The 25,828-nt window shown below is 39.4% G+C and overlaps 1 protein-coding gene across 1 annotated transcript in view; it reads right to left on the reverse strand.

Moving 5' to 3' along the window:
- Positions 1-3,680: 3,680 nt before the first annotated feature.
- The window catches only part of LOC136884820 (uncharacterized), a 96,329-nt gene continuing 74,181 nt past the window's right edge, over positions 3,681-25,828 (reverse strand). The window contains exons 6-7 of the mRNA XM_068230019.1: positions 13,452-13,634; positions 3,681-4,135 (exon numbers count right to left, since the gene is read on the reverse strand). Coding sequence (XP_068086120.1) covers positions 3,681-4,135; positions 13,452-13,634 — 638 coding nt within the window. The remainder of the gene's footprint in view (positions 4,136-13,451; positions 13,635-25,828) is intronic.

Consider the following 25,828-nt stretch of genomic DNA (forward strand, 5'->3'; position numbering starts at 1 on the left):
CTACCGACACGGGGCTGTCGTATTTGAGCACCTTCAAATACCACCGGACTGAGCCAGGATCGAACCTGCCAAGTTGGGGTTAGAAGGCCAGCGCCTTAACCGTCTGAGCCACTCAGCCCGGCAGATTATTTTTAGACAAGCATCTCCTAAAAAATAGCTAAAGTTATCTCAGTCTTTAAAAGTGAAAACTTACAAGATTTACATAATTACAGACCAATATCAATACTTACTGTTATTTCAAAAAATATTTGAATGTGCTATGAAAGATCGGCTTACTAAATTTTTAATCAAATGTAACTTGTTAAATAATGCACAACACGGGTTCAGAGCTGGCAGAAGTACTTTGTCTGCTTTATCCCATAGGACTATTTCTTGACCTTTCAAAGGCATCTGATACTGCTGATCATGAAATATTGTTGCACATATTATATCAGACTGGAGTTACGAGAAATTGTTAACGACTGGTTTAGATCATACCTGGATAAACGATCCCAGTTGGTTGAAATTACACCTTGTAACAGTAAAGGGCACACTGAGACATATCACTCTCAAGTAAAAAACATAGACATAGGTATTCCGCAGGGTAGTATTTTGGGGCCTGAACTTTTCTTGATCTATGTGAATGATCTTCCTCACAATAATCAAATAGAAACTGCAGTTCTGTATGCAGATGATACAAACATAATTATTAATAATCCTGACCCTAAGTCTATAGAAACTAAAGCAAATGCAGTCCTGTCTAGGTAGAATCATGGTTCTGGAAAAACAAATTAACACTGAACTTAAAAAAGACCCAATACATGGAATTCAAGGCATCTAACTACCATGACAAAACTGCAAAAAAAAAAACACAACCTTATATTAAATGCAAATGCAATTGAAAATACGTTGACCACAAAATTTTTAAGTGTCCATGTAGATGACAAATTAAGATGGGATTGTCATATTAAAAATAGGGAAGTCTCTGGGTTCTGTTTGTTTTGCCTTAAGGATTTTGTCTAATAATTGTAGTGAAGAATATGTTAGAATAGCAAATTTTGGATATTTCTATTCAGTCATCACTTGTGCTATTGGTCTCTGAGGCTGCTACAAATTTAATCTTGATATTATTATTATTATTATTATTATTATTATTATTATTATTATTATTATTATTATTATTATTATTAAGAAATGCACACAAGTTGTGTATATATGTTACATAAGTTACAAAGGTTTTGGCGATACATTTTACCCCGCATTTTGATTGTACATATATTAATTAAACACAATAGTCTACCAGGGGTATTACTCGTTTTTTACAAGTGGTAATGTGGTAACAATCACAAGGTTGATCGCACAATTCACATATATAGTTATTCCCGGGATCGTGAAAACGCTTGTTCTTGCATACTTTGTGGTGGTACCCATGCACGGCTATTGAGGTCACCAGGTGTCGGAAATCTTGATTCATGTTGGCCCAAGATCTATTTACCATGGCTTCTGTAGTATAAAAGTCCAGCCAAATTTCTCTTCGTTTCTTTTGTCTTTCAAGGAGCAGTTTATTCGAGCTGTCGGTAGATGGGAGTCTCATACGCAGTTCTTCTATAAAGAACGGTTCTCTCGCGAGCTTGTATACTAGCCTCGACTTTGTGTGTTTCAAAAATCTAGAGCGGCTTTCAAGAATCTTGATTTAACTGCTTCCAAAGTCATTAGATCTTTTAGACTTAACTTATCCCAAATAATATCTATTCCGTATGTTGCAATGGGAAATATTTTTCCATTGAATAAGGCCATAGCAGTTGTTCATGATAATCTGGATAATTCTTTGATGTCAAAAATTGCTTTTGTGGCAGATGCTGCACGGGATTTCACGTGTATTCTGAAAGATCTGGCGGTGGTTTGCAGAGTCACTCCCAGGTATTTGAAGCTGTTGACTGTCACAAGAGGTTTCGGTCCGAGATATATTCTGTCCTCCGCAGCTTCTCGGCCTCCGTTGCGGAATGTCATCTGTACAGTTTTTTCTGTGTTAATTTCCATTTTGTTTTCCTGTGCCCACTTCTCAAGCTGGTTTATGGCTCTTTGCAGTTTGTAGGTGGAATTCAATCCAATGACCATGTCGTCCGCATATATGTAGATTTTTATACCTTCCGTCTCTTGTCTAATCATCTGTACAACATCGTATGTGGCGACATTAAAGAGTAGGGGGCTCAATGGGTCTCCCTGTAGGACGCCGTTGGTCTGAGTTATTGTTTTCGATGTGGTTACGCCATCTGTGATCTGAATGAAATTGGCTATCATCATGTTATGGATCAGTACAGTGAACTTATTTTTTCCTGTTATTGTTTCCAGCTTTGAGATTAGGATACGTCTGTTTACTGTATCGAAATCTTTGGTAAAATCTACGAAGACTACATGGAATTTTCCTTGAGGATGCCTTAAATGTATCTTCTATATCATCAATTAAATTGTTAATGGCGTGGAGAGTGCTCCTGCCCTTTCGGAAACCGAATTGTTCTTCCGGAATCCTGTGTTCTACTTCCTTAGAAATTTGTTTTGTGATGATGCTTGTGAGCATCTTCAATATGCATTTTTCCAGGGCAATTCCCGTGTAAGAGTTTGGGTCCAACTGATTGCCTTTCCCTTTAAATAGTACCTTAATTGTCGAGATCCTCCATATTTCTGGGATGTTACACTCTTTTAAGCATAGGTTTAACATATCTGTGACTGCTTGAAGTAATAAGCTAACTGAGCCTTTGATATGTTCATTATATATGCCGTTGGGACCTGGCGCCTTCTTTTCTTTTAGAGATGTTATTGTCTCGTATACCTCTTCTCAGTTTCCGCTAGACATGTCTTCACATTGATCAGTTCATATGCGGTGTTGGTTTTATCGATGTTGAGAATGTTGTTGAAATGTTCTTCCAAAACTGTTATGTCTATTTTGCTATTGCTCTAAGATTTCCGAGGCCTCAATGCCACGTACGGGTCCTTTCTGGCTTCTTCCAGCATATTTGCAGCTTCCTTTTCCATGTAATCCTTTTTTTTTTAATCTTCAGTAGATTTTTATATTCTTTTCTGATTTGACTGTAGGATTTTATATCCTCTAAACTATGGCTGGATTTGGCTGTATGTAGTGCAAGAAGGGTAATCTGTCTCTTTTCATAACATTCTGCGTCAAACCATTTGCGAGCTCTTCTCTTTTGATTGTATACCATAGCAGACTGAATCATGGCAGCCGAATCACTGTCACTTCCCTCTAAGTGATTATCAAAATCTTCCCATTCTTCTGGCTTAATACGCAGTTTCTTAGCTGTCGTGAGACTTTGATTTCTGTGGTTTTAATTCTGTTCATCACATTTGGAATGGAAAAATTGGCCACGATCGGGCAATGCTTCTTTAGGGGTGTCTCATCTGCTGAATAACATACTATATAATTATTCGATGTAATATTAGGTCCTTTATAGAATATTAAGTCAATAGTACTACATCCTGAGTGTGAGAAGTACGTTCGTTCATCCGCCTGGTTGACAAGGATGAATCCTGCCTCTATCATCATGTCTAACAGTTCATTTGTTCTGTGATTTGGAACGTCTAATCTGCAGATCAGATCTCCAGCTATAATAATGTTTCGTCCTGGTGTTGCCTGTCTTAAGGCAATCATAATGGTTGTTATTATGTCTTCTATTGGCATTAATGGTTCAAGGTATATGGCTATTATAGAAAGGTTCTCGAAATTTATCACAAGTGTCTTGATCCTGATGTGTGCTTAGCACTTTTCCCGTTTTTGGTTTGAAGAAGCAGGAGATTCCTTGTTTTGGCCGTCCTCTTGGTCCTTGCGTTGCTGGTATATGTTGTGAGTAGAATCCGATTATTTCCAAGGCTTTAGTTACTAGAGTTTCTACGAAGACTAATATGTCTTGAGTGTGCAAAAGATCGTTGTTAGATAGTGCTAGAGTGCTTTTCAGTCCTTCCACATTCCACAGAAGCAGATTGAGCTGCGAGTCTAGCTCCTGCTCCTTGGGAACAAAAAATACAGTAGCGTCGTACGATGACTCCCTCTGGCCACACTCCGCTATGTCTTGCAGTGGGATCACCACTTTACAGGCTTTAAGTGTGCCTTTAGTTTGGAGTTCTTCACATTCTAATATGTTGGCTACATATAAGTTAGAGATGTGCTTTTTAACAGCTTCTTCGGTTGTATTTTGGTGCAATTTCCCTATATATAACCAAGCTCTATGATCTGCGGCTTGCAGTTTTATCTGTTTGGGATTTATCTTTCCCACATTCGGACTTTCTTGTGCCCACGATTGTTGTGGTCATTTTTCTCTTACTGTTATTCCAGAGTTTCGACGTGGAGGGTTTGGCAGCGATATCTGACCATAGGTCATTGTTATTCCTTGGATTTTCTTGGGGTATAGGTTCCAAGACAATTTGTTGCTCTGCCATTTTTGGCTTAGTTATATTTATAATTTCTTCTTTGACCATATGTTTTATATTATTTGAGAGACTTTCCATCATAGTTTGTAACCTCTGTGTTAAATTTTGTGTTATCATGTCTTCCATCTCGGAATCTACACAGACTTTGTGCGTTTGGTCGAGAGATGTCGTCTGAATGTCATAATTACATTGCTGTCCGATAGACATTGTCGATAGTATTTGGGTTCCATTAACTTCCTGCGCTGGGCCGGTAGATGTTATTTTTCAAATACAGAAATGTGCTATCAGAATTACATTGAGGCGTAACAGGTTAGATCATTGCAGACCATTATTTAAGAGACTAACGATACTCCCAGTACCAAGTATATACATCATGCAGTGCATTCTGCACGTGAAAAAAAAAATAATGATCTCTTCAGAAAGAATTTTAACAATCAAAATTACCAGACGCGAACAAGAAATAATATTTTTAACGAGCACAAGAGTACAACCATTGCCTTGAGACATACTCTGTTGGAATCAGATTGTACTGTATAATAAGCTTCCAAATAAGATTCTTGATTCAATCTCATTTACACTGGAAGAAAACATATCCTACATACTTGAAATGATCTGCTTATTCCAGTTTTGTATTCCCAGCCTGACATTCAATTCTCTTAAGTTTCTTACCTACTAACATCAATTTACTCTTGGAAAGCCTAATTTTCATACCATACACATTACACCAATTTTCAAGGTCCAAGATATTAGACTACAGGATTGATTGATTTTTTAAATCTTTTTTACAACTGGCTTTACACTGCACTGACACACATAGGTCTTGGGATAGGAAAGGACTAGCAGTAGAAAGGAAGCGGCCATGGCCTTAATTAAGGAACAGCCCCAACAAACTGCAGGTTTTCAGCACTATCTGCCATTGAGACCAAGTCATCGGCATAGGCCAAACCTAACTGAATCCCTCCCTGCACTTCACACCATTCTGTAAATGATCCATGTAAACTATGAACAACAAAGGTGACAGATTACAGCCTTGTAAGTAACTTGAACCAAGAACTCATTCCATCATCAATTCTCACTGCAGTCCAATTGTCAACATAAATGCCTTTGATTGTCTTAAATTATCAACCTGTAATGCCATAGTCCCCCAGAACAACTAACAACTTTTCCCTCGGTACTCTGTAATATGCCTTCTCTAGATCTACGAGACAAAGATAACGGTCTATTGCTCTTACAGCATCTTCCAATTACTTGACACATACTGAAAATCTGATCCTGACAGCCCCTGTTTAGTCTGAACGACACTGGTTTCCATCCAACTTACTCTCAACCACTGATCGCAATCCCCCTTCCAAAATACCAGTGAACAGCTTGTCTGGTATACTGATCAATGCAGTATCATGAGGAAGATAAGTTGATTGATTTCTTCCTAAAATTAGGGTGCAAGGATTATTCATGTAAATATGATAATTTGGTGCAATTACGTTTGAGACTGGTATACTTGTCCACACTCTATTGAATTTAAAATCAAGTATCCATACCATTGAATCTGAGAGTAGTCACTGAAAATATTACACATATGAACTACGTACATAAAAAGCTGAAACTACGCTACAGTATGACAAGCATAGAGTCCATCAGAAATGTGGGGTTATTACTGTTTCATATCATTTCACCTCCTTTAAATATCAAAGTAGGCCTTCTTGGCTTTGCCAACACTTCTTTTTATTTTGTGTATGTACATGGCAACAGTAAACATCTTCTCTGGAATCTCACATTTACATCTGTTGATACGTCTTCTTGTGAAGTCAAGCATGCTAAGACCTAGAGCAGCAAACAGGAACCTGGAAAGACCTCCTTAATGCACATCGAATGAAATGAATATTTCTGAAACTGAATACCTGGTGTGGTGAACAAACGTGTGTAACAACTCGGATTCAAGTTCTTGGGCTTATATCTCACATCAGATGGAGACACATTAAGAGAAACATAAAGGCAAACAAATGCATGGCAGAAATTCACCGGGCAAGTTGGCCATGCGGTTAGGGGCGCGCAGCTGTGAGCCTGCATCCGGGAGATAGTGGGTTCGAACCCTACTGTCGGCAGCCCTGAATATGGTTTTCCATGGTTTCCCATTTTCACACAGGCAAATGCTGGGTCTATACCTTAATTAATGCCACGGCCGCTGCCCTCCCAGTCCTAGACCTTTCCTATACCATCGTCACCATAAGACCTACCTGTGTCGGTGCCATGTAAAGCAAATAGCATGGCGCAAATTCAAAATCTAAAATCTACTGAGCTGTTATCAGACAAGTGGTGTTATATGATTTTGAATGTAGACCAGTAACCAATGGATGAGGAGAAAAAATACTGCACGACAACAGTGCACTGATCCAGAGGCTTAACAAGACTCAACCATGTCACCAACGTCTATACTTATCTATACTATGTAAGAAAGAGTCCTAACATTGCACCAATTGCTCTCTTATGATACCAAGTGAGTTGGTTGTGTGGTTCAAATTGCGTTGCTGACAGCTTGCATTCTACAGAAGGGTCTGAACCCCAATGATAGCAGCCATCGAGATCGCTTTCCATGGTTTCCCATTTTCATACCAGGCAAATGCTGGGGTTGTACGTCCTGTCCAGTCATAGCCTGTCTGATTCATTGCAATATTACAAGTGTTAGTGATGATACAGCAAAGACACAGTGGTGCAACTCAGTATTACAGGGTGACCCCGGAAACTAAGAAGACATGCAAGTGACGAATGTCAACAAGGAAGGCGGTGCAGAAGAGCCAACCATGCCCCATGAGACAAAGTGCAAGAGTTTGTTTCTCAATTATTTCCCACTGAATTCTTGGCTTTAACCCATCCGTGCCCTCTTGGAAATTTAATCATTGGTTTTAAGTATGTCTGGGCATTGTCAGCAAGAAATACACACAACAAACTGTATGCATAAGTCTTATCCGGTTTCATTAAGAGATAGCCCCAGCGAACAGTACGCAGCATATGAATTTGACACATAAGTAAGTGTTGTTTATCTGACATTAACCTACCAACACACACAAGTTAAGTCCGCCAAACACTAGTGTCCGTGTTGTATCATTCACTGATCATGTCGATGTTTCTGCGTGAAAAGGAACATTTGCGTCAAGCATTGCTTTTCTTACTTAATCAAAAGAAAAGGGCTGTGAAAAGTCATCGTTTGCTGATAGAAACATATAGTGAAAACGCTCTGTCGATTAGAATATGTGAGACATGGTTTCGACAATTTAAACCTGGTGATTTCAAAGTGGAAGAAAGTGCGCGCTCTGGTAGACCACAAAAGTCTGAAGACGAGCAATTGCAGGTGTTACTGGACGATGACCCAACTCAAACTTAACAGCAATTGGCAAACGCATTAATTGTGCCACAAGAAAATATCAGCAGACGTTTATGAGCAGTGGGGAATATCCCACACGATTTGAATGAACGACCAATACAAAATCGGAAAGTCACTTGTGAAATGCTGCTTTAACGCCACGAAAGTAAACCATTTCTGCATTGAATTGTGATGGGTGACGAAAAATTGATTTATTTTGAAAACCCGAAGTGGAGAAAATCGTGGCTGTCACCTGGTGAAACTGGTCTTTCAACATCAAGGCCAAATCCCTTCAGCAAGAAGACCCTGCTTTGTATCTGGTGGGACCAGGGCGGTATTGTGTATTATGAACTCTTGAAGCCCGGCGAAACCGTGAATGCACAACGCTATCGTCAATAAATGATTAATTTAATTTAAATTGCACATTGATTGAAAGACGACCGGAATGGGCCTGAAGACACGGCAAAGTGATTTTGTTACATGACAATGCTCCATCTCACACAGCAAAATCAGTGAACAACACCTTGAAATCACTTGGATGCAACATCCTTCCGCACCTGCCGTACTATCTATATCATCTGATGGACAGACAGGTATCAATTTTTGGTAATGAGACGAAGTCTCTCATAGTGCACTGGCACTGCCGGTGGCTCCAAGTAGCCTACACAGTGGTCTCCGCGGTATGCACTAGCCATGCGTCATGGTGGGTGTGCTATTTACCAACTGAAGAGCCCAACTTAGCACACTGGGGCGAAACGCTGGCAATCGGGAATAAGTTAGCTGGAAAATTTATAATGTAAAATAACAGACCATTTATATTGGTATTATAAATTTACTCATTCGGGACAAATATTTCAGGTAGCCTATTGGAATTGACATCTATTTCCAAGGAAGTCATCTTCGATATGCAGACACCTTGATAATTACAAAAATCAGTATGAGCTACAGGCTATCATGCAGAGGAATAGCAGAGTGTATGGACTTCAAATCAAAGAGATGATGACAGAGTGCCCTAACAACAACCTGCCTGATATTGCGGAGGGTTGCTAACCATGAAGCGGTCAGCCACTTTCAGTACCTTAAATCTGTTGTCTCTAACAACGGGGACTACGAACCTGAGGTCCGCAGGCACATCGTGATGGCAAGGAGTTTGACAGCAAAGCTTACTGACATATGAAAAGACACCTTCATTACTGCAGCAACAAAACTTATGCTTTTGTGGACACTCATTTTTCCCATTGCCACCTACACAGCAGAAACCTGGACGTTAAAGATATAGACTGCCACAGGATAGACCCTTTAAAAATGTTGTGCTATAGAAGAATAACGTGAATACCTTGAATGGTACATCGATTGAACGAGTCAATCCTGAAACAGCTCGGTATCATAATAAGACCATCAACAACTATCAAACAACGGCAGTTCATGTTACATTGTTACAAGACCCAGTTTACTGGAGAGGATAACACTGAAGGGGAAGTCACCGGACGAAGGCCCAGTGGACGTGCTCCAATGATGATGCTTGGTGATTAAAGGGGCCTAACATCTAGGTCATCGGCCCTAATGATACGATATGAGACGAAATGTAATGAAAAATTAAAAGTCCAAAATCCTCCACTGATCAGAATTCAAAACGTGAGGACAAAGAATGAATGGAAATGAATTTAAAACAATCAGTGGATCCGACCCGCAATGCCTCACATTCACAGAAAGTGATGTAAAACAAAAGTATTACTGACCAAGGGACAGCTTCTATAGCATATTACTAAATCGATGATGCTTGCAGTCTAAACGGGTCCAAAATCCAAGTCATGCGCCCCCTCATAATGGCAATTATGGTTAGGAAAGTAGAACCATGGTATTTGTCATGTTGCAGTACTAATCAAAAGGAGCATAGACTCGCGGTATTCTACACATTATGGTACTACTCACAGGTAATGAAATTCGCACATGTAATACAGACCTATGGTGTTTCGCACATTGCGGCACCATTTACAGGCAACGCAAACCTATGGTGTTCATCACAGGGACAGGGACTCGTATAGTACGCGCACCTTTTCTTGAGCCCGAATCTCCATAGTAACGAATGGGAACCAGGGCTCAAGAAAAGGTGCGCGTACTATACTATCCCATGGTGTTCCTCATAGAGTGGTTACTAATCATAGGCAAGCCAGAACCATGGTGTTGCCCACCCATGATGTCGGTCATATAGTGGTACTAATCACAGGAAATGTAAAAGCCGGAAGCACACTCTTTTGCCACTAATCACAAACCTATTTTGTACCTAACATAGTGGTACTACGCGCAAGTAAAAGCAACCCATAGTGTTCTGCACGTGGTGGAACTAATTACAAGTAGTCTCATGGTTCTAATTAGATCATCACTTTCTTGCCCGTTTTAGTCGCCTCTTACTACAGGCAGGGGACACCGTGGGTGTATTCTTCGTCTGCGTTCCCCACCCACAGTGTGCTCATTGAGATTAGTAGATCAACTTACCTACAACAAGCAATACACCATGCCCAGGTTACAAAAGTAACGGTTACAAAAATGGGAAACCACGGAAAACCATCTTCAGGGCTGCCGACAGTGGGGTTCGAACTGTGCCGAACCAAGCCTGCCTTTGTGATGCACTTCCTCTATTCCTACTTCTCCTTGACTGTCGTTGTCGCCATCAGCGATTACGTTACCCGAATGTGACATGAAACTTATGGTTTCTTATTGAAGATGGCACTCTAGCATCTGTGTTGATACTCACAGTCTATCAATCACTCTCCGAGTGTTAAGTTGGTCTGTTTGTGATACCAACAATGGAGGTATCGAAAATGATGAACAAACTGGGATTTAAAATGTGCTTCTTGATCTACAAATTGCTATTATCGTGGATTTACTTGTTTCAAGGCTCGGCTCTCTGCTGGGAGTCATTATTTTGATGGGCATAAATATTTCGAGATTCCCGATTTTTGCTCCCAGGTATTCATTCATTTTATTTCATTTCACGTGCCAAAGTTACAAGAACAGTTCTATGCGACTGTATTTCGGTAGTCTTTTATCACCTGTCTTTGCACGCTCTTAGTTAATTAATTTTGTGTGTGTTTTAAATTTTTCTTTCTTTGTGTGCACACGCGCAAGAATGGAGAGTGGTATTTACCTATCTGTTTGTTTGGGCCTGTGTGGTTGTGGGTTTTGAGACCATGCACTTCTGTTTCCTCATCGTTTGGAATCATGGCTGAGCATTGGTATATTGTGTATTTGACCCTACGGGTTTAATCCATTGAGGCAATTTGGATGTCCTGGGTAGCGGGTCGACGAATGTTGTGATTGCTACGATTATATTTGGTTGCTATGATTATATTTGGATCAGTCTTGCCTATTTTTGCAGCAGTCCAGCATTGTATCTGTGGTGTTCGAACCATGCTCGTGAGTCCATGATATCCGTCGCTATCCTGTACGATAATATACATCGCGTCTTGACTTACCGGTCTGGCCTGGGTCGATTTTATACTGGGTCTCTCTTCTTGTTCATACGTCTGTGCGTGTCTGTGCTGTCTGCCTGTGTACAGTTTATAGTACTCTTCGTATCTCATAATTTTAATTTTTGTTTCTTTTTCTTTTGTTTTTCGTTTTAGTTGGCCGGTTCGGGCCATGTGTGGTGTGCTATTTTATATTTCTAGGCCGTTATCTGCTCCATCGTCATCTTGTTTTTTTTGGTTCTGCTCCTTTGGGAGGCTGTGCTTTGGCATTGTTGTTGTTGTGACGGGCTAGCATCGTGTGGACGCTTGTTTGGAGCACGAATGCTAACTGTTGATATGTGAGTGGTCTGCATTAGTACGACTGCATTATCCCTTTCGTGGTTCCATTTTCTGATTCCTTCGATAACATGTTCCAAGTCACATTGTTTTTCCAAAACGAGTTTTTATTTTTATGTGGTCATACGGGAGTGAATAGTGCGATCGTGTGTCCTGTCGCCGTGTAACACAAAACTTACTATGTCAATGAACAGGATACTACTTGATACTACTTGATGTTCTATTTTTCTGCAGTTATGCAAGTTACTTTTAACGCAGCTTCCCATTTTTACTTTCAATTTAATATTGTGTGTGTTTGTAATAAACCACATTTTCTTTTGATCTATTCTTTTATTCATGGGGGTTACGGGTTCTTGCCTTTCTGTCCTTTCGTTCCCCTTTTGTCTACGCACGGGTCCAGCTCCGAACTGTTTTTCCATTCGGAATCGCTAAGCAGGCAATAATTCCATTGTGGAGATTTATCTCCCGTATGCAGTTATCAGACTGTGCTTCTTATAAAGTTCACCTGCATACACCCCAGGGTCAGTGGGTAGGGTCTGACACATCCCACTCTGATGAGTCTAGTGTCAGACCTAAGACGAAACGCTGGTTAATAGAGCAAACGCCTGAAAAGCCTTACATCTGATATGTTTTTGACATTAATAACCATCATTTCGGAAGTGTTAATGATATTTTTTTCTCTTTCCAATTTGATTATGATTAGTGATGGGCAGAATTGAATATAATGCATTCGATTACATTTGAGAATCGATACTTACATTCAAAACCATATTCTCGAGTTCAACATAACCTTTAAAAGTCGATGTAGGCCTAATTTACGCAGTACAAGATTTCCATAAACTGACTACGAACAGTATACCTGTGACCAAATTACAATGGAAGATTAAAAGAAGGGGGGATTTCACCACCATGTTGGGTGTTTATGTATCTAATGTGTTTAATTTTATGAGATTAGAGAATTAAAAACTACTTGTGGTCGATTGTTGTTTGGCTTGGCGTTACGGATATTAGATTTTTCGAAGAGTTTGGCAGATCAAAGTTGCTGAACTGAAAGAAGTTTTCAGAGGAAACTGACTAAGTTTTACTGGTAAAACTGAACATTAAGTTTCGAAGTCGCCATACCCGTAATTAATGTTTGAATCCGGCCTCACGTTCTAACCTGCCTGCCTCTCACCCAGAGTGCCCAGGTTTGATTCTCAGCCAGGTCAGGCATTTTTACCTGGATGTGTGAGGGCTGGTTCCAGGTTCACTCATTCTACAATTACCTTTAATTGAGGAGCTATTTAATGGTGAAATGTCAACCCTGGTCTCGAGAGCCTGGAATAATGGCCGAGAGGATTCGTAACACTAACCCTGTGCACCTCGTAATCTGCAGGCCTTCGGACCGAGCAGTGGACGCTTGGTAGGCGGAAGGCCCAATTGGGCTGTAGTTTAATTTGGTTTAGGGATGTTTGTAAGGTTATAAGTATACGCGTTTCATTTTTGTGATGTTTAGCCAAACTGTTGATGGTTCATTCGTTCCTGGATTTTCCATTTTCCCGTGTTGTACATTTTTTTTTTTTTTTTTTTTCGAGGTCCCTCCAAAAACGGAGAATCGAGGTTCCACTGTAAATGAAATCAGTTGGCCTCTAATAAATGACCAGTAGCAAGACACGAAGAGGATAATCCAGAATCCACAATGGTACCCACATCATCAAATGATGTTGAAACAATTATTAACAACATACACAAACTTAGCATTTCTTGGTAATACTCCCTAAACACAAGAGAAAAGCACACAATAAAAATCATCCTAATATAATTCAACAGTAAGTCAATGAAGATAATCAAATTCTAAAACTATACAATATTTAGACTTGAGGCCTTGCCTTTGTTTCCTTGCCTCTTAAGAGGCTCTTTCGTTGGAGATACGTCCTGCAAAGCTTGGACTGTGGCTTCAAGCTGTTGCTGCAGCGACTCCGTCATGATCTCTTCTGCTGTAGACGAAGCTTCAGAAGCTTTTCCATCGTGTTCATTGCCATTATCGGTTAATATTGAGATTCTCGCCGCCACTGCAAGAGCAAACACAAGACTGAGAACAAGAGCAAGTACGGTCCATACATTCATTAACACTCAACATTTAAATGTGAAGCACTTCAAGAAACATTACCTTACGTCATGCGGCAAGATTTTACAGTCTTAAAATATTTAAATTTATTTTAAAAAATTATTCCACCTATTCAATACATTACATTCATTTGAACATTATGACTTATACATTATAAATCATAATCCTTATTGGGACATGTTTCGCAGTGTATTGCTGGCATCATCAGCCTGTACCTCGTCCTCAAAATTAGAAATCATTGGAATCCCAACTGTCTATTACTAGGCTTCCTTATTATATTATGGATGTGAAACATGGACTCTACTGTATACCGCTGTGACATCAAGTAACTGGAACGTTTTCACCAGCAGAAGCTTAGAATCTATGAATATCAAACGGGAGGATTATGTCTCCAATGTTGTAGTAGTTGAAAGAGCACAGATGAACAGTATAGAAGCTTCCATCATTCCAGCTTAGATGGACTGGTCATGTGCAACACATGGATGACAATAGGCTACCCCGACAGATACTATACAGTGAACTCAGTTCTGGCAGGAGGCCACGTGGTGCACCTCTGAAACGCTACAAGTATCAGCTCAAAAAAAAAACCTAGAAGAACACAAACATTGACCCCAGTAATTGGCACACACTTGGTGAAGATCGCCCTCCCTGGCCCGCAATCACATCCACTGCTGTATTGCAGTTTGAAACTGAGCGTCGAAGACTGCAAACAGAGGCTCGTCTTAGAAGAAAACTCGGACAAACTCAACCACGTCCACCCCCTTCTCTTAGGTGTGCCGATTGTGATCGCATGATTTAGGCAAGAATTGATCTGATGAGTCATCAACGTCATTTACACAAAATGGAGTGTACATGAATTGCAAGCGAATAACATACACTCGGATACGAGTAGTGGCCGACGACGACATATGTAAGCATAGTTGAATCACATACAGTAATTATGAAAACCTGCTATTAGTGCAGTCCACCGTGCGTAGCCCAAAATGCATGTCCCGTGACACGGGATGGTGACGCATATACAATGCGAACGACAGGCTGGCAGTACACATTGCACTTCCTGCTGTTATGGGTAAGGGAAGCAATTTATCAGAGTAGAAAAAAAAAAGGATGATCATCAGCTTTCAAGCATTTCAGGAACAGCGACATTTGAGAGTTGCTCACGTGCTTTAGTGGTAAAGGTGTACCGCAACTGTTCAGCGAAACCTTCTGCAAATTGGGCGGAGTGTGACTGTGCTCATGCCAACACAAGGGCATCGATGAAAATGACAGTATGGGGATTGGACCACTGTTGATTGGCAACGGGTAGACTTCTCTGACGAGTCAAGTCTTCAGCTACACAGAATATGTCTGGTGAGAAATGCCAGAGAACCAAAACCCTGCTTTCATTGCTGTACAACACAAGGCAGTGGGGAAAATTCTCATAGTATTCTCTAGGTCCCATCATTTGTGTGGAAGGCACTCTTGACCAATTTGGTTATGAATACGAAGGTAATCCCAAAAGTAAGGTCTCCAATATTTTTTTTTTTTTAATAAATACATAGACCTGTATATTTCTACAATGGTTTACATCATTTTACAGCTTGAACATTTAGCTATTTTTCTACATAATGACATTTTGGTTGATGCATTTTTGTAGACGCTGTGACAGTTTTTGTATGCTCAGTGTCCTACCAGCTCGCCTCCATGGTGTTCAGGAAGTTGTGAGTGCACTTCAGGAAACCTCAGGAACCAAAGCGCAGAGATCATCCAGGGTGATCAGCCGATCTTCACGCATGATATGCTCGACCTTCACGACTGTCTCGACGGAAATTGACGGTCTCCCGCCCCTTTGTTCATTCGCCGTGAATTTCAGTCCGACCGGCTGCAAACTCTCTACACTACTTACGATAATTTTTACATCTACGCATGACTCACCATACACTTCCGTCAATTGGCGATGGATTTCAATTAGTTCAGTACCTTTTGCGTTCAAAAACCGAATAACTGCGCGCACTTCGCACTTACAATTAAAATTGAAATAATTGATAAGGAGATTCCACCTATTCAATACCAAATAATAAGAAATGTAGTGAATTACATTCTCATTTAATTAGAAATGGTACCGGTTTCGACCCTAGTCCACGTCATCATCAGCCGATTAAGAAATGGAAAACAATGACGTACGACCTTCCAGCACGATAATGTGCCTTGCTACAAGGCTAGAAGTGCCCGCAAATGGCTGTAAGTGCACGATCAAGACTTCGACATTCTTCCCGGACTCCCATACATCCCCGAACTCAATCCAACTGAACATCAGTGGGAGCAGCATGATTGCCTTTTTGTCATCTGCCTCCTTCGCCACGCACCCTTCAACAGTTGTGGGACGCACTACAGACAGCCTGGCTCCAGATACCCATGAAGACCTACTGTATCAGCTTCTGACTTGAGTCACTGACTGTACGTCTAGTTGCTGTACATGCTGCAGAGATGCCAACTTTCAAGGAAGGCAATTAGTAATGCAGCTGACAGGGCACAGTGTATGATTCTTACCTGCTAGAGAATAAGGTGATCTGCAGTACATATCTGAGTGGAGGCTGAAGGATCTTTTTTGAATACCGTAGTTGCCTCATTAGCAGCTTGTAGCTCCTGTTTGGTAAAAAGTACACTGGTGACACGCTTTTTCTTTTGATATCATGTGGATCCTCTGCACTAGGGTACTTCCTTATTTCTGAAGCATCAGTGATCATCGATAATTCAAACCAAAGTCTATCGGCCCTTTCGTCCTTGTCAAAAAGGAATCCATCAAATTGGAAACAACTAAACTCTGCTTCCAAAGATAGATTTCTTCTGATGACAGAATTGTAGGAAACCAGTCAGTAACTTCAGCATGCTCGAGAAACTTATTCTTAATTGACCATTTGTTGACAATATACTCATGTTTTTTGTATTGAACAGTCTGACATTGGAATAAAACTTTTTCAATGTAGTTTAATCTAGAGAAAATGCCCTTGCGTTTTCCCCAATGACCAACTCACTGTCACTTTTCTGTAACTTAGCAGAACTAAATTTCACATCAGGCAAATTACTATCAGACTCTGGACCAGAGGATGTTCTCAGAAAGCAAACAATAACAGCACGATCAATTCATTTTACTTTGAATGAAGTTTATGAATAAGTGGTGTCTCTTGTTGGAAGAATACATTTAAGGAGTGGAAAAGTGGAAGAAAAGAGCTGAGAAACAAAAGGTAAAGCTTAGTAAATAGATTTTCAATCTGTTCTTTAACTTTCAGAAATTTTGAGTTGGCCTTGTCAAAATATGATTCACAGAGCAGAATTTTTAGAGGGTTCCACTGTTCTAAGACCCTTGTTTCACACTGTAGAAGAGATAAACACCTGGTAGAAACATACTTCAAAATTTTGTGAGGCTTTTCACCAAAGACTTCCTGGTATACCATTAAAGCATTTTACCTCTCTGAACTCTTCAGCAAACAGTAATAAATATCAATTAAAATCTGTTCAATATTAACATTTACAAGAGCACTGCACTCCTCTTGAGGAACTAAGTGCACAAGATGATAAGCACAGCCTTGCACACTAATATTAGGATTTTCTTTACAAATAAAGGAGCTCATATTTTTGGAAACACCAGTCATAGTACAGTAGAACCTCGATAATTTGAAATTGGTTAATTCAAAATCCCGCCTAATTCGAAGAAGCTCTTGTTCCCGGAAACATGAGACACTGTTTTGCATGTTATTTAAATTGTTTAATTCGAAATACGGATAATTCGTCATTCGAAGTACAATGTCAGCCCCATTAACGAAATTGACTTTTAATTTGAAACTGCCTTTACATTTTAAAACAATAGTATGTTACAGAGTAATTTCAACTCGAAATTTATCCGCTCCACGTCATAATAGAACGTGCGTTCCGGAACGTGGAGGGGTAGCTTTCCGCACTTACACTCACATCGGTGGGTCTAGAGTGCGCTTCATAATTGCTAAGTTGAATGAAATCGGAATTCTTTTGTACTGAACCTTTTAAGGAACGCCGTAATATAACGCAAAAGACAGTGTGCGGAAACACAGAATCCGCAAACACTGGCGATGCCGACAGTTGACGAAAAAACGTGGCTCACATAATAAATTCGTAGGCACCAAACAATATTGTCATTGCCAGTGAAACTGCATTGCTTTATTTTAATGCGAGCCCGAACGGTCTTGGTTTTAAAGGAGAAAGTGCCAGCCAGGGAATCGTACAAGGGTGGGGGTGGGGGTCATAGTAATGCGTTGCAATGCACATGGAAGCGAGAAACCTTATCCGTTCATCATAGGAAAGTTCGATAAGCCACAATGTTTTAATGGCGTCAGGCACTTTCCATGCCAGTACAAAGCATCTAAAAATGTAAACAGTACAGAAATCCAAAAAATAATGAATGCATTTGCACAGGGGAACCGGCATAATTTATCCTCGTCTTTGAATTGTGGGATTTTTTTCCTTTCGTTGCGTGAGGTTATGTTTGTCTGATTTATCCAAGTGCATTATTTGAACATTGAAAATGTACCTTGTTGGATACATTTCAAAATGTTTTTTTCCATGGCATTTGAAAGGTTTAAACTATGAATCGAGGTGATTTCATGTATTAATGGGTCTTATAATACTTTGTGACGCAGCAAGTGTTTCCATCTCTGAAGTACAAGAGAAGTGCCATGGCGGGAAATGATACATGGATAGAGTCATAGGAAAGTTCGATTTTAAGGGCATCAGGTACTTTCTGTGTAAAAACAAGGCATCTAAAATGCATACAGTATAGTAATCCAATTAATAAAGCACTTGCACATGGGAGCCAGCATAGATTTCTCCTCGTCTTTGAATCGTGCTGCTTTTTTTTTTTTCTTTCTTTCTTTCTTTCATTGCATGAGGTTATGTTTGCCAGTGAGATATCCGAGTGCATTATTTGAATACTGTAAATGCATCTTCTTGGATACATTTTGGAAATAGTTCTTTTTTTCATGGCATTTGAAAGGTATAACTGTGAATCAAGGTTAACTGCATGCAGTAACGGGCCTTAGAATATTTTGTAATGCTGCAAGGGTTGGTACTTCTAAATTGCGAATTGGCGGTTAATTCGAAGTCCGATTTTTTTTAGTCCCAATGACTTCGAATTAACGAGGTTTTACTGTACTTGAATTATCACACGCAAAACCTACGCAGTTATCCCACGGAATCCCCCTTTTCTTCAGATCATCATCCAGATCATTGAATATTCCTTTGCCTGTATTGTGGTTGGATTCCCAAATTGTAAACTCCCCCCCTAGAAAAGTGTCACAGCTAATGGGTAGAGCTTTTTGCCATTCATATCATTACTGCAAAGGGCTGGGACTTCATAAACTCTGTTACCTTTCTCTCAACTGTAAAGATCAAAGTTTTAACTAGCGCTCCCATTTTTTTTTCTGGCACAACCATACTTTAAAGCTATTTCCGAATCGGGAAACATTTACTTTACCAAACGTCCCGCATGGTCACTGCAGACTAAAGGCAAGTTGTGTTCAACAAGAAAAGTTGTAAATAACAACTCCGTGCTCGTTCGTGCCTAGTTCGTACCAATAACATATGGACTGGAAACTCGCACCATCAACAGAACAGATAATAGTAGGCTTCAGGCTACCAAAATGAAATTCCTAAGGTCAATGCTTCAGAAAACAAGACAAAATAAGATCAGAATTGAAATGATCCTAAAAGACATCTAAATAATAATAATAATAATAATAATAATAATAATAATAATAATAATAATAATAATAATAATAATATTTGCTTTACGTCCCACTAACTACTTTTACAGTTTTCGGAGACGCCGAGGTGCCGGAATTTTGTCCTGCAGGGGATCTCTTACGTGCCAGTAAATCTACCAACACGAGGCTGACGTATCTGAGCCCCCACAAATACCACCGGACTGAGCCAGGCCAGCCTCAACCGTTTGAGCCACTCAGCCCGGCACATCTAAATGGAACCATGCTTGTGCAACTCTACCAACATTAAGACTGAAATGGCTTGGTCATTTGAAAAGAATGGATCCAAAGAGAGTAGCTAAGGAATGGTTTCGAAGGGATCTGGAGGCAGGCCAAGAACAAGATGGATATCCCAAATAAAAGACGATCTGCAAGGCAGAGGCATAGAATGGTGTAAAGTTGAAGAGGAAGGACTGTACCTGTGCAGACAAAAATGGAGAGCGCTCTTATGCCACACCCAGGAAATTGGAGATGGTTGGATGATGATGATGATGATGATGATGATAATGATTGAGAAAAACAAGAGCATCTTAAAGGAATATATATGGTCTGCTCTACAACAGAAAGATCGGAAAAAGGAAAAAAGGCACAATGAAGAACGGTACCAGCAGTTTAAGAAAACCAACGTTGGGTGGATGATCACAAGAAGAAGGCTGCAGTGGTGAGGATGTTTTTAGATCAGAAGGTACTCTCCCCAACCGCGTATTTACTCTCATCAGCCAGCACTGGAACAAGTCGAACCAACCACCAGCATTGAGGTTCTGCAAAATAGAAGTAAATGGGCCAAAATCTGTGACAAAAACCTGTGATATGAATTAACACAGAATTTGAATTTGCTAGTTTTTGTATGTTTTTGTCTTCTGCCATGGGCCCCTCAATGTGTGTTGATGCCCGCCCTGCTGATGATGCTGGAAAGCACAAACGAGCTTGTCAGGGCTGAGAAGAACTGGAATTGATGAGGAGGGAGTCTGTACATTGTCCTTGTTCTTTTGTGTTTCAATGTTTGTCCTTGCCTCCTATCTCTTCCCACACTGACCTGTCGTGTTCCTTTCTTACGTGTCCTCCCCCCCCCCCCATCTCTCTTGACTCGATTTGAACCTTGTTTGTTCCTTTCCTACACATAAAAAATTATGATTAATTTTCTATGAATGAAAAAACTAAAGTATTTATGAAAATGATTTTTTGAATACTCAACACCAATATTTATGGGAGACTCCGTGGCTAAGGTGGTAGCGCGTCGATTTCGACCTTGTGAAGGTCATCTTCAGCTGACCAACATAACATGTAATTAAAACATCACTATATGAAAGTCACACACAGTTTGGGTGAAACACTGTCAATTTATGAATGTTCTTTGTAGTAGCTTAAGCAATCGTCTACGTTAATACGACATGAGAATTAAAACTTAACATTACTATTATGTACAAGGATGATAAGTGTAAAATATACAATATTCTTAAATTATAAACATGTCACATAGTATGGGTAAGACATTATCAAGTTGCGGATGTTCTTCATCTCATCTTGAGCAATCGTCTATGTTAAATGACATGAGAATTAAAAATTAACATTACTGTTTGTGCATGGATGATGTATGTTAAATACACAATGTTCTTAAATAATAAACGTCCACTGTTCCACATTCAAACTTATAGCTAGATGAATAAAACATTTTGAGCACAAATAAATTCATGCGGCGTATTGTACTTATGTGACTATGTTATGACGTGATCAGCCGTGTTCGTCTACTAATGATATAATGGTATAAGTTTCTTCAAGTAATATGAACACTTATGTTGAAGTCAAGGTTGTTGTAGGTATTAGATATGGAACTTCGTCGATCTATGTACAGTGCTTGCAGTTCATGTTAAAAATAGTTTTTATCATAAAATTTAATAGGATGTGTAAAATTATAGATAGATCATTATTCTTATGACGTGCTTCCCTTGGTCTTGGTCCGTGGTTCAAATCCCGGTCACTCCATATAAGATTTGTGCTGGACAAAGCAGAGGTGGGACAGGTTTTTCTCCAGGTACTCTGGTTTTCCCCGTCACCTTTCATTCACTCTCCGATATCATTTCATTCCGTCTGTCAGTCATTAATCATTGCCCCAGGAGTGCGACAGGCTTCGGCAGCCGGCACAATTCCTATCCTCACCCGAGGATTTTCACTACAAATAGAAAAGAATTGCTAAACCTAAATGTGATGACTGTGGTGCTTCAACGCAGACCATCAAACGTTATCACGGAGTGTCCAAAAAGAAAGTACAGTGGCGACATCAGTGATTTTGTTTATGCGTTTCCAGGGACAATTAGTTATATACAATAACGGTCAAAAGTTCAGGTCCACATAAAGAAATCATGAAATGTCATTTAGAATCTAAAATTGTGCCACTAGACCTCTGTATTTTTCTTTTCCTGAACTCTCGCATCTAATATGAAATACATCACCTGATTACATTGAGTTACACCAAGTATTGTACAAGTTGTACATTTTTCACTGTTGGAAGGTCACATCAGAAAGTCAACATTTTTAGAAATATTATGTATTATACTCTTAATTGGTTTCAAGTATCACCACCAAAATTATTTTGTAGACTCAGCAATAGGTGGGGGCCATTTTAGTATAAATATACAAATTCCAACAACAACAAAAATGTGGCGCCAATTTTTATGAGTTTCTTTTTTTTTTCAAACCAGCGCTAAGATGGTCAATTTTTCCTTGTTCTTGTCATAGGTCTCAGTGTGAGTTACCAGCATCAGAAATGTGTTCTTGAATGCCAATAGCAGAGTGTAAATCCGTCCGTCCGTCCATCCATCCAAAGGCTAAGCCTTATCGCTGCAGCCACATCCCACGGTCTTCAGCAGTCATTGTAACACAGGAATCACAACCCAGCTGAGTGATTATGTTCCTAAGGTATGAGAGACGTGGTCTTCCTCTCGACTTCCCTAGGACCTTTCCTTCGAAGACATTCTGGAGAAAGGTGTCATGTCAGAGAACGAGTCCAAGAAATTTAGCTTCCCTTTGCTCTATTGAATAAATTAAGGTCCGTTTTTCATTAACTTCATTCAAGCTGTGGATATTAGTCTTTTTTTCTGTCCAACCCATCCCTGTTGGTCTTCTCCAATTTCATTTATTTTTTGGTGTACCTTCCAAGAGTTAAAAATTCGTAACTTCTACAGTACTTGGACTAATTCAACAAAATCAGACTCCTATTAGATGTGAGAGCTCAGAAGGAAAATTACAGAGATCTAGTGGCTAAATTTTAGGTTCTAGCTGACATTTCGTGATTTCTTTGTGTGGTCCTAAACTCTACTGTAAACAACCTGGACATGAAGATATAGTTCACTTTCTAAAATCATGTACGTATTGAGCCCTTATTGAAGTGCTCATTTAATTAATCAGTCATCTATTCGAATGTACAGAGAATATTTCATTTTCATTAAGTACTAATAACTGGCAGGTAACATCTACATACAGCAGTACACGTCGCAATTTCTGCAGAGACCTTGGAGCTCGGGTTTGTTTACTTGCCAACTAAGTTTAGGAGGAATTTTGACATGACTTACACAAAGCAGAACAAGGAAACAATGCAACTCCAACGGCCAGACCAACAAACAACATTTTGGAGGCCCGGAGAGATGCTAGAGGAGCTGAAAATATACGTTTGAAGTCAGCATCAGATACGCGATGTGTTGAATCAATGAAATGATAGTGCTACAGTAAATTTGGCTAGGCATTGGCCTATGCGAGTGACGGCCCTGATCGAGGATACAACAGCGTCTAAGAAGACGAATTGATAAAAGCGATGAGCACGTGGGCTAGCTACCTTATTATTCGGCGAGATTCAGTGCAGGCAACATCGAGAGAAGTATTATTTACGCTAGTGCGGGTCAGAACTTACGTTTCTTGATCATGTGGGGACTTGAACTTTGCTTTAAGACGCTCAGTATGCATTTCAATTACTCAAGATGTTAAACTTTTGAAACAGCTCTTTTTTTTTTTTTTTTTTTTTTTTCCGGAGGGAAGAACAGTTTTCCAGATAGTCATTCAATGTTTAGTAGCTTGCCGGTGTAAACACATTTTATGAGAACATAAAATTCAGTAATTTCCAGTCCAGCATTTAAATGGGAAATATTTGACCTAGTTACGGGATTAGAGAAGAGAAGTTGTTTCGCGACTGAATGGGAACTGGTTTCACAGTCTGTGGAAATTACCCTGGTTGTAGTAGTCTAGTAACTGGTGGGTTAATCTTGACCAAGTTTTCTACACTGTGAACGAGGGGATGTTTTAAGAACAACGTGCAGAAGCAGCGACAGAGACTACAAGATTAGCACTTCAACGCCAGGAGAATACAGACCCAAGGACTGATCCAGTTCTTTACTGAAGGCACCACTTTTGATATGGCTGGCTCAAACAATGGGGTGCCGGCTGTCCTGAAAGGCTAGCGGCGATAAGTCATCAAAATAGATGAGTACAGAATTTTCAATGTAATTATGTGTGTGTGAACATGTTTTAATGTTGCAAAAGGGATAGGTTAGTTTTAATATTTAATTTCAGTAAATTTAGCTTTTGTTTGGAAGGACTACGTCCTATTTAAAGTAAATGTTAGGAAGCTTGTTAATGTAAATATAACTGTAATGTAAATGTGGACCGATTTACATAAGGTCACAGCTTGCTTTCTTTCCATTTTATGCAGATTTTTAGCTGAGTAATTAGCATCATTTCTTTTACGAGTCAGTTTCTTCTTTTAGCCTCACTGATTTTGATTTGTTTTGCTTTCATATTTGAGACACAGTGTACGTCTTGGGACTTTATATATGTAAATAAGAATTTAATTGAAGTCAGGAAGGAATAGATTAAAGTATTATTAATGGGAGGTCAAAGTGTATGGAAACATGCCGTCACATTTTCTGGGATATCTCACATGATGTGTGAATGAGTATGTGTGAGATGGTGGAGTTTGAATCCACAAATTTTGATAGCGCCATCTTCATGACTATTTGATTATCAAGATGAGAGTAAATTAGCATTTGATTCACGAGTTCCTCGAACGCAGTTTCGTATTTCAAGTTCAAAATATTAGAATCAATTTTCTGTAAAATTTATTATTATTATTATTATTATTATTATTATTATTATTATTATTATTATTATTATTATTATTAATGCGAGTTTCTTGAGTTGTAAGACTGAGATATTTTTAGTAACTTTCAGATGTACCGACATGATCGATTGTCTATGTGGCATTTTCTTAGTTTTAGCTTATGATATTTATTACAGAGTTGGCCACTTTATTATTCAAGTTTAACTTAACGAGCGCGAATGCTTTGATTTGTGACCAGCACGGTCTTGTTTCTTTTCATGCGAGCGTATGTTAGACGACGACATTTTATATACTTTTTCAGTTTTGGTAACTTTAGAACGCGAGATATTATTTTGTGTGATTTTGAGTTAGAGGACCCATTCCTCATTTGGAAAGGCCTGCATTTTTTGTTTGTGTGACTTCCCTCGGGTAGACTGTTGAGCAGCGAGTGTAAAGGGTTGGACCCTGTGTATTGATGTTTGGTGCGTTATTCTGGGAGACTGAATCTCCGCTTTTGTCACTCCGCCATGTGTTGGCGAGGGTGATACGTTTGTCTACCGAGGAGTATTTTATTTTAGCGGCCTATACTTTGTGATTTTATTGATTTCTTTGTACATGTCGCTATAGTTGTTGCAGTAGATGAGATTTTTATATCGCGACATTTAGTTTGGATTTTCTTTTATGATATAACCGCGCTGAGGAACATGTGTCAGGTGATTTATTTCAGGAACCAACTATGTGTTGAAAGTTAAAGCCTACTCTGTTATTTTTTTATGAATTTGTGTCATGTAATTTATTTCAGGAATCCACATTGAATAGGAAGAGTTACTTAAAAGTGTAAATTTATTTCCTTATATTTTCCAATGAGTCTTCGAGTGAGTGAAAGTTGCGTAAATGCTGCATGCTTTTCTTAGTGATCCCTGGAAAATATAACATGTTTTTGTTTCTTTGATTGTGTATATTTGCCAGTTTTGTAATTTTATTTTGTGTGGTTCCGATCCACGATGTTTGTTGTGCTCATTAGATTGTTCAGGATTCGTGGTGTATATATTTGGTAGGATATTTTACCACTCAGGGTGTTAAATATTGTACAGTTGGTTAGTTTTTGTCTCGCCTTTGCACATTAAATCACGTCTTTTCTTAAGGTTTGGGATCCTCACTGCAATGTCAAGTGTGCAGGAAAGGAAACATACTCATCTACAGTTGAAAGTGTTAACAAAAGTAAAGCCAGGAGCCCAAGGTTTAAAATTAATGACAAACTTCCAAGATTTGATTTGATAT

The sequence above is a fragment of the Anabrus simplex genome, chromosome 13 (assembly GCF_040414725.1).
Source record: "Anabrus simplex isolate iqAnaSimp1 chromosome 13, ASM4041472v1, whole genome shotgun sequence".
NCBI lineage: Eukaryota > Metazoa > Arthropoda > Insecta > Orthoptera > Tettigoniidae > Anabrus > Anabrus simplex.